At 37.4% G+C, this 19,243-nt stretch overlaps 1 protein-coding gene across 1 annotated transcript in view; it reads right to left on the bottom strand.

Moving 5' to 3' along the window:
• Positions 1 to 19,243, bottom strand: part of MORC1 (MORC family CW-type zinc finger 1) — a 184,931-nt gene that overhangs the window by 156,405 nt on the left and 9,283 nt on the right. The window contains 4 exon segments of the mRNA XM_065875870.1: positions 12,073 to 12,178; positions 13,968 to 14,127; positions 17,933 to 18,041; positions 18,692 to 18,782. Coding sequence (XP_065731942.1) covers positions 12,073 to 12,178; positions 13,968 to 14,127; positions 17,933 to 18,041; positions 18,692 to 18,782 — 466 coding nt within the window.

Raw genomic sequence — 19,243 nt, 5'->3', positions numbered from 1 at the left:
ACAGCCAAGGCCTTCCCCGCCCCCCCCCCCATTTTTTTTTCTTCTTTTCCCTCCTCCTCTTTTTTATTACTGTGGTACTGATGTACCTTCCAGTTACTGACTCATCTATATTTTTATTTTACATTCTCTTTCTATATCTCTTAGCTTCCTAGTCTAATTTTATTTTTTACTTTGTTATTGCTCTCTTTTTTTTTTTTGGCCAACCCACATGGCTCCTGTGGTGGGAGCTGTGACTCCAAACCACTGGACTAACAGAAAACCTCAGACTCAGGGAATATTCATTGGAGTGAGGTCTCACAGAGTTCTTCATCTCAGCACCAAGATCCAGCTCTACAAAATAGCCTACAAACTCCAGTGCTGGAAGCCTCAGGCCAAACAACCAATAAAACAGGAAAACAATCCCACTCATTAAAAAAAAAAAAAGAAATGAGACAGCAAAGCAAGGAGCAAGGTAAAAACCTATAAGACCAAATAAATGAAGAGGAAATAGGCAATCTACCTGAAAAAGAATTTAGAGTAATGATAGTAAAGGTGATCCAGAATCTCAGAAATAGAATGGAAGCATGGATTGAGAAAAATACAAGAAATGTTTAACAAAGATCTAGAAGAACTAAAGAACAAAAAAGAGAGATGAATAACACAGTGAACTGAAATGAAAAATACACTAGAAGGAATCAATAACAGAATAACTGAGGCAGAATGAATAAGTGAGCTGGAAGACAAAATGGTGGAAATAACTGCCAAGGAGCAGAATAAAGTAAAAAGAATGAAATGAATTGCAGACAACTCAGAGACCTCAGGGACAACACTAAACACACCAACATTAGAATTATAGGGGTCCCAGTAGAAAAGAGAAAAAGAAAGGGTCTGAGAAAATACATAAAGAGATTATAGTGGAAAACTTCCTTAACATGGGAAAAGAAATAGTCACCCAAGTCAGGGAAGCACAGAAAGTCCCATACAGGATAAACCCTGGGAAAAACACACCACGGCACATATTAATCAAACTAACAAAAGTTAAATTCAAAGAAAAAGCATTAAAAGCAGCAAGGGAAAAACAAAAAATAACATACAAAGGAATACCCATAAGGTTATCAGCTGATTTTTCAGTGGAAATTCTGCAGGCCAGAGGGGAGTGGCAGCATATTCTTAAAGTGATGAAAGAGAAAAACCTACAGCCAAGATTACACTACCTAGCCAAGAGTCTCATTCAGATTCAATGGAGAAGTCAAAAGCTTTTCAGACAAGCAAAAGCTAAGAGAATTCAGCACCACCAAACCAGCTTTACAACAAATGCTAAAGAACCTTCTCTAAGTGGAAAACACAAGAGAAGAAAAAGACCCACAAAAACAAACCCAAAACAATTAAGAAAACGGTAACAGGGACATACATATTGATAATAACCTTGAATGTAAATGGATTAAATGCCCCAAGGGAAAGACACAGACTGCTCAATAGATACAACAACAAGACCCATATATATGCTCTCTATAAAAGACCCACTTCACACCTAGAGACACATACAGACTGAAAGTGAAGGGATGGAAAAAGATACTCCATGCAAACGCAAATGAAAAGAAAGCTGGAGTAGCAATACTTGTATCAGATAAACAGACTTTAAAATAAAGACTGCTACAAGAGATACAGAGGGACACCACATATTGATCAAAGGATCAATGAAAGAAGAAGATATAACAATTATAAATGTTTATGCACCCAACAGAGGAGCACCTCAATACATAAGGCAAATGCTGACAACCATGAAAGGAGAAATTAACAGTAACACAAAAATAGTACGGGACTTTAACACCCCACTTATACCAATGGACAGATCATCCAGACAGAAAATAAATATGGAAACAAAAGTTTTAAAAGATACAATAGACCACAGACATCTAATTGATATTTATATAACATTCCACCCCAAAGTGGCAGAATACACTTTCTTCTCAGTGTGCATGGCACATTCTCCAGAATAGATCATGTCTTGGGTCACAAATGAAGCCTTGGAATATTTAAGAAAATTGAAATCATATCAAGCATCTTTTCTGACCACAGTGCTATGAGACTGGAAATCAATTACAGGAAAAAAACTGTAAAAAACACAAATACATGGAGGTTAAACAGTGTGCTACTAAATAACCAGGAGATCACTGAAGAAATCAAAGAAGAAATTTTAAAAAACATAGAAAAAAATGACAACAAAAACACGACAACCCAAAACCTATGGGACGCAGCAAAAGCAGTTCTAAGAGGGAAGTTTATAGCAATTCAATCTCACCTCAAGAAACAACAAAAATCTCAAATACACAATCTAAACTGCACTTAAAACAACTACAGAAAGAAGAACAAAGAAAACCAAAAGTCAGTACAAAGAAAGGAATCATAAAGATCAGAGCAGAAATAAATGAAACAGAAATGAAGAAAACAATAGCAAAGATCAATAAAACTAAAAGCTGGTTCTTTGAGAAGATAAACAAACTTGATAAACCCTTAGCCCGACTCATCAAGAAAAAAAGGGAGAGGATGCAAATCAATAAAATTAGAAATAAAAAAGGAGAAATCACAACTGACACTGGAGAAATACAAAGGATTATAAGAGGCTACTACAAACAACTATATTCCAATAAAATGGACGACCACAAAGAAATGGACAAATTCTTGGAAAGGTACAATTTTCCAAGACTGAGCCAGGAAGAATTAGAAAATATAAACAGACCTATCACAAGTAATGAAATTGAAACTGTAATTAAAAATCTTCCAACAAACAAAAGTCCAGGACAAGATGGCTTCACAGGCAAATTCTATCAAACATTTAGAGAAGAGCTAACACCAATACTTCTCAAACTCTTCCAAAAAATTGCAGAGGGAGAAACACTCCCAAATTCATTCTACAAAGCTCCCATCACCCTGATACCAAAACCAGAAAAAGATATCACAAAAAAAGAAAATTATACATCAATATCACTGATGAACATAGATGCAAAAATCCTGAACAAAATACTAGTGAACAGAATCCAACAGCACACTAAAAGGATCATACACCATGATCAAGTGGGATTTATCCCAGGGATGCAAGGATTCTTCAATATACGCAAATCAATCAATGTGATACACCATATTAACAAACTGAAGAATAAAAACCATAGGATCATCTCAATAGATGCAGAAAAAACTTTGCCAAATTCAACACCCATTTATGATAAAAACTCTCCAGAAAATAGGCATAGAGGGAAACTACCTCAACATAATAAAGGCCATTTATGACAAACCCACAGCTAGCATCATACTCAATGGTGAAAAATGGAAAGCATTTCCACTAGAATCAGGAAAAAGACAAGAATGTCCACTGTCACCACTCTTATTCAACACAGTCTTGGAAGTCCTAGCCACAGATATCAGAGAAGAAAAAGAAATAAAAGGAATACAAATTGGAAAAGAAGTAAAATTGTCACTATTTGCTGATGACATGACACTATACATAGAATATTCTAAAGATGCCACCAGAGAGCTACTTGAACTAATCAATGAATTTCATAAGGTTGCAGGATACACAATTAATGCACAGAAATCTCTGGCATTCTTGTACACCAACAATGAAAAATCAGAAAAAGAAATTAAGGAAACACTCCCATTTACCACTGCAACAAAAAGAATAAAATACCAATGAATAAACCTGCCTAAAGAGGTGAAGACTTGTACTCAGAAAACTATAAGACACTGATGAAAGAAATCAAAGATGACATAAACAGATGGAGAAATATACCATGTTCTTGGATTGGAAGAATCAATATTGTGAAAATGACTATACTACCCAAAGCAACCTACAGATTCAGTGCAATCCCTATCAAATTACCAATGGCATTTTTTACAGAAATAGAACAAAAATCTTACAATTCATATGGAAACACAAAAGACCCCAAATATCCAAAGCAACCTTGGGAAAGAAAAACGGAGTTGGAGGAAGCAGGCTCCCCAACTTCAAACTGTACCACAAAGCTACAGTAATCAAGACATTATGGTACCGGCACAAAAAGAGAAATATAGATCAATGGTACAGGATTGGATGCCCAGAGATAAACCCACGCACATATGGGCACCTAATTTATGACAAAGGAGGCAAGAACATACAATGGAGAAAAGACAGCCTCTTCAGTAAGTGGTGTTGGGAAAACTGGACAGCTACATGTGAAAGAATGAAATTAGAACGCTACCTAACACCATACAGAAAAATAAACTCCAAATGGATTAAAGACTTAAATGTGAGACCAGACACAATAAAACTTTTAGAGGAAAAACATAGAAAAAACACTCTTTGACATAAACCACAACAATATCTTTTTTGACCCATCTCTTAGATTAACAGAAATTTAAAAAATAAACAAATAGGACTTAATGAAACTTAAAAGCTTTTGCACAGCAAAGGAAACCATAAACAAGACCAAAAGACAACCCTCAGAATGGGAGAAAATATTTGCAAATGAAACAACAGACAAAGGGTTAATCTCCAAAATATACAAAGAGCTTGTGGAGATCGATATCAAAAAAACAAAGAATCCAGTTAAAAAATGGGTGGAAGACCTAAATAGACATTTCACCAAGGAAGACATACAGATGGCCAAGAGCCACATAAAAAGATGCTCAGCATCACTAATTATCAGAGAAATGCAAATCAAACCTACAATGAGGTATCACCTCACACAGGTCAAAATGGCCATTATCAAAAATGCTAGAAACAATAAACGCTGGAAAGGGTGTGGTGAAAAGGGAACCCTCCTACACTGTTGGTGGGAATGTAATTTGATACAATCACTATGGAAAACAGTACGGAGGTTCCTTAAAAAAACTAAAAAAAAAAAACTAAAAATGGAACTACCATATGACCCAGCAATACCACTGAGCATATACCCTGAGAAAACCATAATTCAAAAGAAGGCATGCACCACAATGTTCACTGCAGCACTATATACAATAGCCAGGACATGGAACCAACTGAAATGTCCATCAACAGATGAACTGATAAAGAAGATGTGGCACATATATACAATGGAATATTACTCAGCCATAAAAAGAAATGAAATTGAGTTATTTATAGTGAGGTGGATGGACCTAGAGACTGCCACACAGAGCGAAGTAAGTCAGAAAGAGAAAAACAAATACCATATGCTAACGCATATATATGGAATCTTAAAAAAAAACATGGTGCTGATGAACCTAGAGGTAGACATAGAGAATGGACTTGATGACATGGGGTGGGAGGGCGAACCTGGGGCAAAGTAAGAGTAACATTGACATATATACACTACCAACGTAAAACAGCTGGCTGGTGGGAAGCAGCAGCATAGCACAGAGAGAACGGCTCGGTGCTTTGTGAGGACCTACAGGGATGGGATAGGGAGGATCAAGTGGGAGGGGATATGCGGACATGTGTATGCATATGGCTGACTCGCTTTGCTGTGCAACAGAAGCTAACCGGGTATTGTGAAGCAATTATTCTCCAATGAAGATCTATTAAAAAATTATTAAATTAATTTCATCTGTTTCTTTTTACTTTTCTTAATGTACCTCCTAATAAATTTATGATGACATATGTGGTTCATATTTTGGCTCTCACTATATTTCCTTTTTTAAAAGAATTTTATTTTATATATATTTTTATACAGCAGGTTCTTATTAGTCATCCATTTTACACACATCAGTGTATACATGTCAATCCCAATCTCCCAATTCATACCACCACCCCCCACCCCCGCCACTTTCCCGCCTTGGTGTCCATCTGTCTTTTCTCTACTTCTGTGTCTCAATTTCCGCTCTGCAAACCGGTTCATCTGTACCATCTTCTAGGCTACACATATATGCGTTAATATACATTTGTTTTTCCCTTTCTGAGTTACTTCACTCGATAGGACAGTCTCCAGACCCATCCACATCTCTACAAATGACCCAATTACGTTCCTTTTATGGCTGAGGAATATTCCATTGTAAATATGTACCACACCTTCTTTATTCATTCGTCTGTCAATGGGCATTTAGGTTGCTTCCATGACCTGGCTTTGTAAATAGTGCTGCAATAAACATTGGGGTGCATGTGTCTTTTTGAATTACGGTTTTCTCTGGGTATATGCCCAGTAGTGGAATTGCTGGGTCATATCGTAATTCTATTTTTAGTTTTTTAAGGAACCTCCATACTGTTCTCCATAGTGGCTGTATCAAATTACATTCCCAACAACAGAGCAAGAGGGTTCCTTTCTCTCCACACCCTCTCCAGGATTTGTTGTTTGTAGATTTCCTAATGATACCCATTCTGACTGGTGTGAGGTGATACCTCAGTGTAGTTTTGATTTGCATTTGTCTAACAGTGATGTTGAGCAGCTTTTCATGTGCCTCTTGGCCATCTGTATGTCTTCTTTGGAGAAATGTCTATTCAGGTCTTCTGCCTATTTTTGAATTGAGTTGTTTGTTTTTTTAATATTGAGGTGCTTGAGCTGTTTATATATTTTGGAGATTAATCCTTTGTCCGTTGATTCATTTTCAAATGTTTTCTCCCATTCTGAGGGTTGTCTTTTTGTCTTGTTTATTGTTTCCTTTGCTGTGCAAAAGCTTTGAAGTTTCATTAAGTCCCATTTGTTTAGTTTTGTTTTTATTTCCATTACTCTAGGAGACGGATTAAAAAATATCTTGCTGTGATTTATATCAAAGAGTGTTCTTCCTATGTTTTCTTCTAAGAGTTTTATAGTGTCCGGTCTTACATTAAGGTCTCTAACCCATTTTGAGTTTATTTTTGTGTATGGTGTTAGGGAATGTTCTCATTTCATTCTTTTACATGTAGCTGTCCATTTTTCCCAGTACCACTTATTGAAGAGACTGTCTTTTCTTCATTGTATATCCTTGCCTCCTTTATCATAGATCAGTTGACCATAGGTGCATGGGTTTATCTCTGGGCTTTCTATCCCATTCCATTGACCTATATTTATGGTTTTGTGCCAGTACCATATTGTCTTGATTACTGTAGCTTTGTAGTATAGTCTGAAGTCAGTGAGTGTGATTCCTCCAATGCCATTTTTCTTCCTCAGGACAGCTTTGGCTACGCAGAGTCCTCTGTGTCTCCATACAAATTTTCAGATTTTCTGTTGTAGTTCTGTAAAAAATGCCATTGGTATGTTGATAGGGATTGCACTGAATCTGTAGATTGCTTTGGGTAGTAGAGTCATTTTCACAATATTGATTCTTCCAATCCAAGAACATGGTATATCTCTCCATCTGTTGGTATCATCTTTAATTTCTTTCATCAGTGTCTTATAGCTTTCTGCATACAGGTCTTTTGTCCCCCTAGGTAGGTTTATTCCTAGGTATTTTATTTTTTTTGTTCCAATGGTAAATGGGGTTGTTTCCTTAATTTCTTTCAGATTTTTCATCATTAGTGTATAGGAGTGCAAGAGATTTCTGTGCATTAATTTTGTATCCTGAAACTTTACCAAATTCAATAATTAGCTCTAGCAGTTTCTGGGTGGCATCTTTAGGATTCTTTATGTATAGTATCATGTCATCTGCAAACAGTGAGTTTTACTTCTTCTTTTCCAATTTGTATTCCTTTTATTTCTTTTTCTTCTCTGATTGCAGTGGCTAGGACTTCCAAAACTATGCTGAATAACAGTGGTGAGAGTGGACATCCTTGTCTTGTTCCTGATCTTAGAGGAAATGCCTTCAGTTTTTCACCATTGAGAATGTTTGCCGTGGGTTTGTCACATATGGCCTTTATTATTTTGAGGTAGGTTCCCCCTATGCCCACTTTCTGGAGAGTTTTTATCATAAATGGGTGTTGAATTTTGTCAAAAGCTTTTTCTGCATCTATTAAGATGATCATATGGTCTTTATTCTTCAATTTGTTAATATGGTGTATTGCATTGATTGATTTGCGTATATTGAAGAATCCTTGCTTCCCTGGGATAAATCCCACTTTATCATGGTGTATGATCCTTTTAATGTGCTGTTGGATTCTGCTTGCCAGTATTTTGTTGAGGATTTTTGCAACTATATTCATCAGTGATATTGGTCTGTAATTTTCTTTTTTTGTAGTACCTTTGTCTGGTTTTGGTATCAGGGTGATGGTGGCCTCATAGAATGAGTTTGGAAGTTTTCTTTCCTCTGCAATTTTTTGAAAGAGACTGAGAAGGATGGGTGTTAACTCTTCTCTAAATGTTTGATAGAATTCAGCTGTGAAGCCATCTTGTCCTGGACTTTTGTTTGTTGGAAGATTTTTAATCACAGTTTCAATTTCACTCCTTGTGATTGGTCTGTTCATGTTTTCTACTTCCTCCTGGTTCAGTCTTGTAAGGTTATACCTTTCTAAGAATTTGTCCATTTCTTCCAGGTTGTCCATTTCATTGCCATAGAGTTGCCTGTAGTAGTCTCTTCGGATGCTTTGTATTTCTGTGGTGTCTGTTGTAACTTCTCCTTTTTCGTTTCTAATTTTATTGATTTGAGTCCTCTCCCTCTTTTTCTTGATGAGTCTGGCTAATGGTTTCTCAATTTTTTTTATTTTCTCAAAGAACCTGCTTTTAGTTTTATTGATCTTTGCTACTGTTTTCTTTGTTTCTATTTCATTTATTTCTGCTCTGATCTTTATGACTTCTCTCCTTCTGCTAACTTGGGTTTTGTTTGTTCTTCTTTCTCTAATTCCTTTAGGTGTAACATTAGATTGTTTCTTGAGGTAGGCTTGTATAGCTATAAACTTCCCTCTTAGAACTGCTTTTGCTGCATCCCATAGGTTTTGGTTCGTTGTGTGTTCATTGTCATTTGTCTCTAGGTATTTTTTTATTTCCTCTTTGATTTCTTCAGTGATTTCTTGCTTATTTAGTAACAGATTGTTTAGCCTTCATGTGTTCGTGTTTTTTACATTTTTTTCCCTGCAATTGATTTCTAATCTTATAGCATTGTGGTAAGAAAAGATGCTTGATATGATTTCAATTTTCTTAAGCTTACTGAGGCTTGATTTGTGACCCAAGATATTATCTATCCTGGAGAACATTCCATGTGCCCTGAATAGAAAGTATAATCTGCTGTTCTTGGATGTTATGTCCTATAAATATCAATTAAATCTATCTGGTCTATTGTGTCATTTAAAGCTTGCGTTTCCTTATTAATTTTCTGTATGGATGATCTGTCCATTGGTGTAAGTGAGGTGTTAAAGTCCCCCTCTATTTTTGTGTTACTAGCGATTTCCTGTTTTAGAGCTGTTAGCAGTTGCCTTATGTATTGAGGTGCTCCTATGTTGTGTGCATACATATTTATAATTGTTATATCTTCTTCTTGGATTGATCCCTTGATCATTATGTAGTGCCCTTCCTTGTCTCTTGTAACATTCTTTATTTTAAAGTCTATTTTGTCTGATATGAGTATTGCTACTCCAGCTTTCTTTTGATTTCCATTTGCATGGAATATTTTTTCCATCCCCTCACTTTCAATCTGTATGTGTCCCTAGGTCTGAAGTGGGTCTCTTGTAGACAACATATATATGGGTCTTGTTTTTGTATCCATTCAGTGAGCCTGTGTCTTTTGGTTGGAGCATTTAATCCATTCAGGTTTAAGGTAATTATCAATATGTATGTTCCTATTACCATTTTCTTAACTGTTTTGGGTTTGTTTTTGTAGGTCTGTTTCTTCTCTTGTGTTTCCCACTTAGAGAAATTCTTTTAGCATTTGTTGTAGAGCTGGTTTGGTGGTGCTGAATTCTCTTAGCTTTTGCTTGTCTGTAAAGCTTTTGATTTCTCCATCAAATCTGAATGAGATCCTTGCTGGGTAGAGTAATCTTGGTTGTAGGTTCTTCCCTTTCATCACTTTAAGTATATCATTCCACTCCCTTCTGGCTTGTAGAGTTTCTGCTGAGAAATCCTCTGTTAATCTTATGGAAGTTCCCTTGTATGTTATTTGTCGTTTTTCCCTTGCTGCTTTCAATAATTTTTCTTTGTCTTTAATTTTTGCCAATTTGATTACTGTGTGTCTCAGCATATTTCTTCTTGGGATTATCCTGTATGGAAATCTCTGTGCTTCCTGGACTTGGGTGGCTATTTCCTTTCCCATGTTAGGGAAGTTTTTGACTATAATCTCTTCAAATATTTTCTCGGGTCCTTTTCTCTCTCTTCTCCTATGAGGTCTCTTATGCTTTCTTCATTTCTTTTCTTTCTTTTTTCTTTATTGTGTTCTGCAGCAGTGAATTCCCCCATTCTGTCTTCCAGGTCACTTATCCATTCTTCTGCCTCAGTTACTCTGCTATTGATTCCTTCTAGTGTATTTTTCATTTCAGTTATTGTGTTGTTCATCTCTGTTTGTTTGTTTTTTAATTCTTCTAGATCTTTGTTAAACATTTCTTGCATCTTCTCGATCTTTGTCTCCATTCTTTTTCTGAGGTCCTGGATCATCTTCACTATCATTATTCTGAATTCTCTTTCTGGAAGATTGCTTATCTCTGTTTCATTTAGTTGTTTTTCTGGGGTTTTATCTTGTTCCTTCATCTGGTACATAGACCTCTGCCTTTTCATCTTGTCTTATCTTCTGTGAATGTGGTTTTTGTTCCACAGGCTGCAGGACTGTAGTTCTTGCTTCTGCTGTCTGCCCTCTAGTGGATGAGGCTATCCAGCTCTCACTATATTTCTATTGCACCACAATGGTTCATGAAATGAATCAGACTAGATTAAATTCCTTTAAAATCCCTTCTAGCTCTAAAGGGAACCCTCTTGCACTGTTGCTGGGAATGTAAATTGATAGAGCCACTATGGAGAACAGTATGGAGGTTCCTTAAAAATCTAAAAATAGAACTACCATATGCCCCAGCAATCCCACTATTGGGCATATACCCTGAGAAAACCATAATTCAAAAAGAGACATGTACCACAATGTTCATTGCAGCACTATTTACAGTAGCCAGGATATGGAAGCAACCTACGTGTCCATTGACAGATGAATGGATAAAGAAGATGTGGCACCTATATACAATGGCATATTACTCAGACATAAAAAGAAATGGAGTTATTTGCAGTGAGGTGGATGGACCTAGAGTCTGTCATACAGAGTGAAGTAACTCAGAAAGAGAAAAACAAATACCATATGCTAACACATATATATGGAATCTAAAACAAACAAACAAACAAAAATGATTCTGATGTACCTAGGGCCAGGACAGGAATAAAGACACAGATGTAGAGGATGGACTTGAGGACATGGGGAGGGGGGAGGGTAAGCTGGGACAAAGTGAGAGAGTAGCATTGACATATATACACTAACAAATGTAAAATACATAGCTAGTGGGAAGCAGCTGCATAGCACAGGGTGATCAGCTCGGTGCTTTGTGACCACCTAGAGGGGTGGGATAGGGAGGGTGGGAGGAAGACGCAAGAGGGAGGGGATATGGGGATGTATGTATACATAGAGCTGTTACACAGCAGAAACTAACACAACATTGTAAAGCAATTATACTCCAATAAAGATGTTAAAAAAATAAATCCCATCTAGCTCTAGCATGCTGACACTAAGAGACTATAGGTTCAAGCTAACAAATTTTAATTTCAAAGTTACTTTAGAGAAATCCAGGGTTAATTACTATTTCATATTTCTCCACACTTTTTCACCCATGCCCACTACTGTTTTCTCAATTCTGTTTCCTATGGATCCCCGATAGCCAAGAAAAATGAATGTCCATTTATTTATTTATAAACTGCAAGTATACAGTTCATAGGGCCATTCTGAATTGTCATTCAGTCATATTCCTCTGAATCACCTGTGGAACATATAAAAAATATTGATTCCTAGGCTTGATATCTGGAGATTCTGACTCAGTACATTTGGTATGAGATAGGATCCTATACTTCTCAAGAAGCTACCTACATCACTCAGAGGCTCAGCCAGGTTTGGGAATCAGTTGTCTAGCCTAACTTACTTCATCTGTAGCTGGGGTAAAATTAATTGTTCTAGAGACAAGGCCTGGTGGCCCCCAACCTGGAGCAAGGATGTAGAGCTCCTAACTCCAGCTCACTGCCATTGTTGACACCTGTTCTGACAAACACTCATATTACTCACTCCTCAAGAGCTCCAGCCATCAGTATATCTTCCTTGTCAGTTTTAACATCCAACTCAGGTTCTCCACTAAGCAGAAGCTTCAAGTTATAAATAACCAGCAAAGTACCTAGAGGAAAAATAGATATTTGACTCGTCAATATTTAACTATACTATGTGTTAGTTATGGTGCTATTATCTCACCTATGGAATTAAGCCTGCTATAGACCAAATTTCTTTTTGTACTTCCGTAAATAATATGCTTGGATAAGTTCCAAGATATACGTCTTATAGCAAATTCCACTCTCTGCCAAACAGTGTTGAGTTTCTACAGTATAGCGCTTCTTTTTACTATTCATTATGTCTTTCAATGTGGATTCTTAAACTTTGGAGCTCTATTCATAATTTGCATTACAAAAACTGTTAGAAGCCTGAACCAAATTTGTATTATAGGCAAAGCTCTCACTGGCAGAACTGAAATCAATGCACATAAGAACAAAGATGAATTTTCAACATTTGTATAAATATGAAGTACTGCTTTTAGATCCTGAAACAGGTGTTGGTAAACTTTTTCTGTAAAGGGCCAGATAATAAATACTTTAGGCTTTGCAGGCCTCTCACATCTACTCACAACTCAACTCCACAGCTGTAGCATGAAAGCTGCCATAGGGAATACACAAATGAATGATGTGGCTATTTCCAATAAAAATTTATTAACAAAAACAGCTATGGGGCCGATATGACCTGCAGGCGCTAGAGTTTGCTGACCCCTGCTCTAAAGCACAGTAAACAAAAAATCCAAATTCTTTATGAAATTGATTATAATATCAAGACATACACCATTGTCAGAGAAATTTTAAGAACAACGAATTACACTTTTTTTTGGTAATACTAAAACAGAAGGGAGAATAGCAGAGTGACTAAGAATTTGGACTTGGACTTGGGAGCCTAAATACTTGGGTCTACATCCTGGATCAACCATTTACTAGCACAATGACCTCAGGTAAGTTTCCTAACCTCTCTGAACCTAAGTTTTCTAATCTATATGATGGAGCTCATGAGGTACCTAAAAGACTGAGTTGTTTAGAGGACTAAATGAGTTAATTTTTATAAAGCATTTAGAAAAGTATTCAGGAAACAGTACATCTTTCATTTATATGAGTATTTCACAATTAGAAGGCAACTAAGAGATTACATTAACTGTCCATAAAGTATGCCACATATGTTAATGAAATGAATATTTATTTAATTGCCACTATTTTTCCGCTGTGAGAAAGGGAAAAAGATGACATTAAACATCACTTTTAAACAAAATGACACAGGTTTAGAGAAGAAATTTTGAAGGTAACACAGGCCAAGTCACAAAAAAAATCTCAGAATTTTGCTATAAGCATAACATAAAACAGAATTTTAATATAAACATAACAGAATTTTGCATATAAACATTACAAAAAGTAGAATGCAAATAGTTTTCTCTAGAGCAGGAATCTTTTTGCTTCCAGATATGAAAAGTGGTAGAAGTCTGGAGGAAGACTGGCACAGAAACCTGGATTCGTTTTTTTATAAATTGCTAACTCTCTTATAAACCCTGGCATCATCTAATCTTGGATGCTGCAGTAAAGCATCTGGTGCAGAGACTGTGATTCCCTGCGGTAATAGCCTGTATCATCCTCTTCTTATCCAGTTTCACCAAGCTCACACAAGTACAAACCTTTCTCCCAGTGTCAGGGACTTAAGAATGATTCCCGTTTGGACTCTCCTGAGACAAAACTTATATAAATAAAATGAATAACTGCCCCATATGAGACTCCATGTGATATTGTAAATAGAAGAGAATACGAAATCATATTTATAGTCTTTCATAAGACACTGAAAACAAATACTTTCACATCAAAATTTCAGGGTTGTGATGATCTTACCACATTTCCCATAGATCACATCAAACTGCTGCATCAATTCAGCTTCAGTTTTAAACGGAGAATACTTAAAAATTATAGACAATTCCGTTGAGAATTTCTGAGGATCATCTGTGACAGATTCTCTGGTTCTTGTTAACCATGAAGGTATTGGAACCACAACCTATTAAAAAAACACACATCAATTTACTATGAAATACACAAAGAAAAACCATCATTCTTTTGTCTGATCCTAATTCAGTTCATTTACCATGCAGCCAAATTATAAAACACTAGGTTAAATGTTTATTTTTCCCAGGTATTCTAGTTTTATAAGGAAGAGACACATGACAAATATGTATACTTGGAGTCTTATCCTAAAATGTTCCACTGTAGAATGTGGGAACAGATGGAATCTACCTCAGTCCCCTATGGAATTATGGGTAGAATGGAAGAGGGGACAACAGTATCAGCATTTTAGAAGTTGAAAAGCATATCCAAGTATGACAGCATATCCAAGAAGTAGGACAGCATATCCAAGTAACCAATCTAAAGCCTGTGCCAGGCAGGAGAAGCACTAGCCTGATTTACAATTCAGAATCTGCTAAAAGGCTCAGAGATTGATGGCATGAATTAACTCTGGAGGTAGGGTAAAAGGAGAAGAGAGCTAGAAGTAGCATCCAGGTCCCCACCTGGCAATAGCTCCTCCCCCACCTCCACAGGGACTGATGTTTATTAATTGGAAAGAGTGGAACAAAGCACATCTGAATTAGAGGATATATCAGGCACAGTTGGCAGGGGACCTTACTTAGATTAGAGGGATTAAATAAAAGTATACATATTGGATGCTGAGAACCCCAGATCTCTTCTCTCATTTGGCTCCCAGGAAGCTGTCAGCTAGACCTTCAGGCAGAAGCCTGTAAGAGTCTTCTTTGAGATATCTGACCAGCCCAGAAGGAAAGACATGAGGCAACTTATATTGAGGATTTTCCAATAAAACATCCCAGTTAGATCCCATTATTGTGACCTGCATAGCTGTCAAGCCCCACCCACACTCTCAGAGCTTTCAATTGGCACTTTATTGAACTAATCTTTAAATTATTCAGGATTAACAGTCATCTAAGAAAAGCCTCTAATGTGACAGACAGAGACCAAATAAACAAGCACAAACAAAGCAACTCAGTGGTAACAAAAACCATAAGAGGAAGATGAAAATTTCAGGGGAAAAAAATCAATTGTAGTTAATATCTTCAGAGCTCTAAGAAGAAATACTGTATCCATGAAACAAGAACCACATATCTTTAAAAAGGAATATTGAGAGACTAAAAAGACTCCTTAGAAGTAAAGAATATGATTACAGAAAAAATTTTCTTTTTAAGGGTTGGAAGATAAATGTAAGAAAATCTCCCAGAAAACAAAACAAAAATATAAAGGACAGAAAACAGGAGAGAAAGGGTAAGAAAACTAAAGAACTGTCTCTAGACATCCAAGAGCTAAGAACAGGTATTGTAAAAGGAGAGAAAAGATAATATGGATGGAAGAAAATCATGCAATATTACAGGAAAATATCCCAGAATTAAAGGACATGAGTTTCCAGACTGAAAATGTTCAACAAGCACCCAGCACGATGGGTACAAATAGACCCACCCAAAGGCAAAACACTGAAATCAGAACAGAGGGGGAAAAGCCCTCCCAAAAATAGAGGGGGAGGGGAGAAGAATGGGTCACCTAGAAAACTCAGGAATTTAAATGGCTTCAGACTTCTCAACACTAGAAATTATAAGATCATGGAACAATGCCTTCAAAATCCTGAAAGAAAACTAATTCCAAGAAAAAACATCAAGCCAAACTATCATTAAGTATTTGGGTGGGATAAAAACATTTTCATGCATGTGAAGTCTCAAAATATTTTACCCCTCATGCACTCTTGCTGAGAAAGCTAATGGAGGATATGTTACACCAAGAAGAGGGAGCACACTAGGAAAGACCTGACACAGAAGAGAAGTAAAGAGAATTGCCAGAATGATGGCAGGGGCATATCCCAGGATGGCAGCTGAATACCAGCCATGGAAAGCAGGAATGTGAGGTGCAGTACATAAGAAGATTCCAGAGTAGAGTTCTTCAAGATGGTGGAACCATCAAAATAACAGGTTGAGACTGGGGTTAACACAGTGATAAAAGACATATAAGACCAAGCAAATATTCAGTGATAGCGATAAGCATACAGAACACTAAGCAGGCAGTTAGTAATTATTAATTAAAAGTTTTGCAGGAGAGAGAAAAATCATAGTTTATGACATGGTATAATTGTATGTAGTGCCTGTATAGTCTCTAATGTAAATAGTGAATATTGGCACAACCAAAATTACAACTGAGCCATACTGAGGGTGGAGAATAGGAAGGGTATGTATGTGTGATGGGAGCAAAGAAAAAGAAACAGATAAATCCTCCCCTTTTACAGTGGGAGGTTAACAGAATAGATAATGCCTAAATCAAATCAAGAAGTAGCAATACAAGCATGTTATATAGAGATTTACAGGAAAGTAGCAAAAGAATCAGCTAATACTGTTGAAAGAGACTGCCTCTGTAGAAGTGGAAATGGAAATGGAAAGGGGCTGCAGGCTTTAGTTTAAAAAAAATAAAAGGAAATGGCCCATCTTAGGAAAACTATAACCTCAGCTTTGGCCCAATTTCCCATGTCCTTTACATACAAAAAGTACAATATAAATGCTTAAAGTATTGCTTTTCCTCAGGTCAGAATCCCACTCAGCTACTCCCTATTGCTTCCAGACTATTCCTGTCAACCAGCCCCACTCCACTGCTGCCAGTGGGCATGCTGGGCTCCTGCTGGACAGTCCCCCATCTCCACACTGTCCCTCCAAACCCCACAGTCATCTCAGGTCTGAGACTTGCCACATGCTATTTCTCACCATATACCAGCCTTTCCAGTTACACGTTGTCCTCTCCCCATAAAACCCTCATTGGCCACTCAAGGCTCTCTCATCTCTCCATCCATATCACTGCTTTTGACAATTGAGTAACAGCAGGAACACATACTCATTGAACAGCATGCTTTTTAAACACCCCTGTTTTTTTATTTATCCAGTTCATACGTGTCTGCCTTATTTGGTGATAAGGCTGAAAATACTGATGGTCGGGTGGTCCCGCTTGTTTTCTACCTTCCACAGGGTCTACCCAGTGCTAGGCAGACAGCAGTTCCTCAACATGTATTTGCTATATTGAATTATAACTGATGTTCATAATACTAAACTCAGACACTGCAAATTAATAAAATGTCTCTGGGTCAGCAAATGGAATTGAAATTATGGTCAACAGAGTTACAGTTTTAAGTCTGGTTTGCATTCAATTTCTTTAGATGTTGTTTTCCAAGTCTTTTGAATCCAATATTCTATTTTTAAAATGATACTCTAGGGCTTCCCTGGTGGCGCAGTGGTTGGGAGTCTGCCTGCCGATGCAGGGGACGGGGGTTCGTGCCCCGGTCCGGGAGGATCCCGTGTGCCGCGGAGCAGCTGGGCCCGTGAGCAGCTGGGCCCGTGAGCCGCGTCCGGAGCCTGCGCGTCCGGAGCCTGTGCTCTGCGGCGGGAGAGGCCACGGCGGTGAGAGGCCCACGTACCGCAAAAAAAAAAAAAAAGATACTCTAATTTACAGACAAGTGGTGGAAATGTTTTGCAAGCTTCTTCCAAAAAGCTCATTGTGCCAAAGGGAGCCTCTTATTCTAGAAAATTTGTGTACATGGATAATAAAAATAAAGTTCTGAAAACTGTCTAGGAGTTACAAACCTACTCAAGGAAGGATAAATAGGACAGGCCTCCAATGACCCCAGAATGGCCAGCTACCCTCTCTCCATTTCTCAAATATACTCTTAAATTTCTAAAGCATAAGAACCCACGGTAGACTTTACCTCCTGAAACGGTAAATGAAAACAATTCCATTACCATGGGAACTGAAGGAAAATTCTCAACACTTACCTCACTTAGACCTTCTCTTTCACAAAATGTCTGAGAAAAAAACACACAGGTCATCGTTTCTTCCTTCTTTGTGAAAAGAATAAAGTCTTTTCCAATCCTCATGGATCCACTATATTAAAAATCAAGAACATAACGGTTTACATCTCAAACACTAGAAAGAAGGAACAGGCGAGCATGATATTGTGTACTGTACCAGGTTGTTCTTTTCACAGAAATAATTCCCCTGTTTTGCTGACTCATCACCAAGAGTGTATAAGTATGATTTTTTTTTTTTTCTCAAAGCAGAGCAGAATTTGAACTAATCCAGGCCCACATTCTGGCTTGAGATAAGGTGCTGTCCAGGGCTCCAGCAAAGAACAATCATCTGTCCCTGGCAGGTGCTACACAGGTGATCGTAGCCTCATGTCCTCACTTTTCTTTGAGGCAGACCAGTAACATAAGCTGTGGACACATATAACACCTACACTAAGATACACGTTGAGAAACAATAGGACATAGAGGTGTGATGAAGCTTTAAGCTACAGGGGTGCTACTTCAGCCATCTCTGAAAAAAAGATTCATCATCTATTTAAGAATTAAATTTTAAATTTTAATTAAATTTTAAAACATTGTAAAGGTTCAAGTCAGTTATGGGTAGTGGAAATTCTAAAACAAGATAGGACTCTCAAGTTTATATTTGTTTCTAAAATTTCCTTTAACCAAATATTATTCCCAATAATCAAAATCAATAATATATGCATTAAGGAAAACAATTCTCACCTTTTAAGACCATTGCCATATTGCCCAATAAACTTCAAACTTGGTAACTGTTTCTTGGATGTTCCAAAGTAAATGATATCTGAAGCTTCCTCTATAATTGACAAAGACATGTAAGTGGTTAGGACTTATGAGTCATTCACACCAGCCAGAGGTCGAGTTGTCAGGATGTCACACATATATTAGAACAAATCCATACTTCTTGGGTCAGTCCAAAGACAAGGATCCTTGTCAGGCCCCATAATCTCTGACCAGGATCATAACAGCAATATATTGAAGGAGGTCAGACAGACCTAGCCATGTGACCCTGGGGAAGGAGAGCCTTAATTTCCTTTTCCCTGGGCTTCCCTGGTAGTGCAGTGGTTAAGAATCTTCCTGCCAATGCAAGGGACATGGGTTCGAGCCCTGGTCCGGGAAGATCCCACATGCCATAGAGCAACTAAGCCTGTGTGCCACAACTACTGAGCATGTGCTCTAGAGCCCGTGAGCCACGACCACTGAGCCCACGTGCCACAACTACTGAAGCCCATGTGCCTAGAGCCCATGCTCTGCAAC

Source organism: Phocoena phocoena, chromosome 4, assembly GCF_963924675.1.
Source record: "Phocoena phocoena chromosome 4, mPhoPho1.1, whole genome shotgun sequence".
Lineage (NCBI taxonomy): Eukaryota > Metazoa > Chordata > Mammalia > Artiodactyla > Phocoenidae > Phocoena > Phocoena phocoena.
The sequence above is the reverse complement of the archived record's forward strand: the minus strand, read 5'-3'. Positions and strand labels throughout refer to the sequence as shown.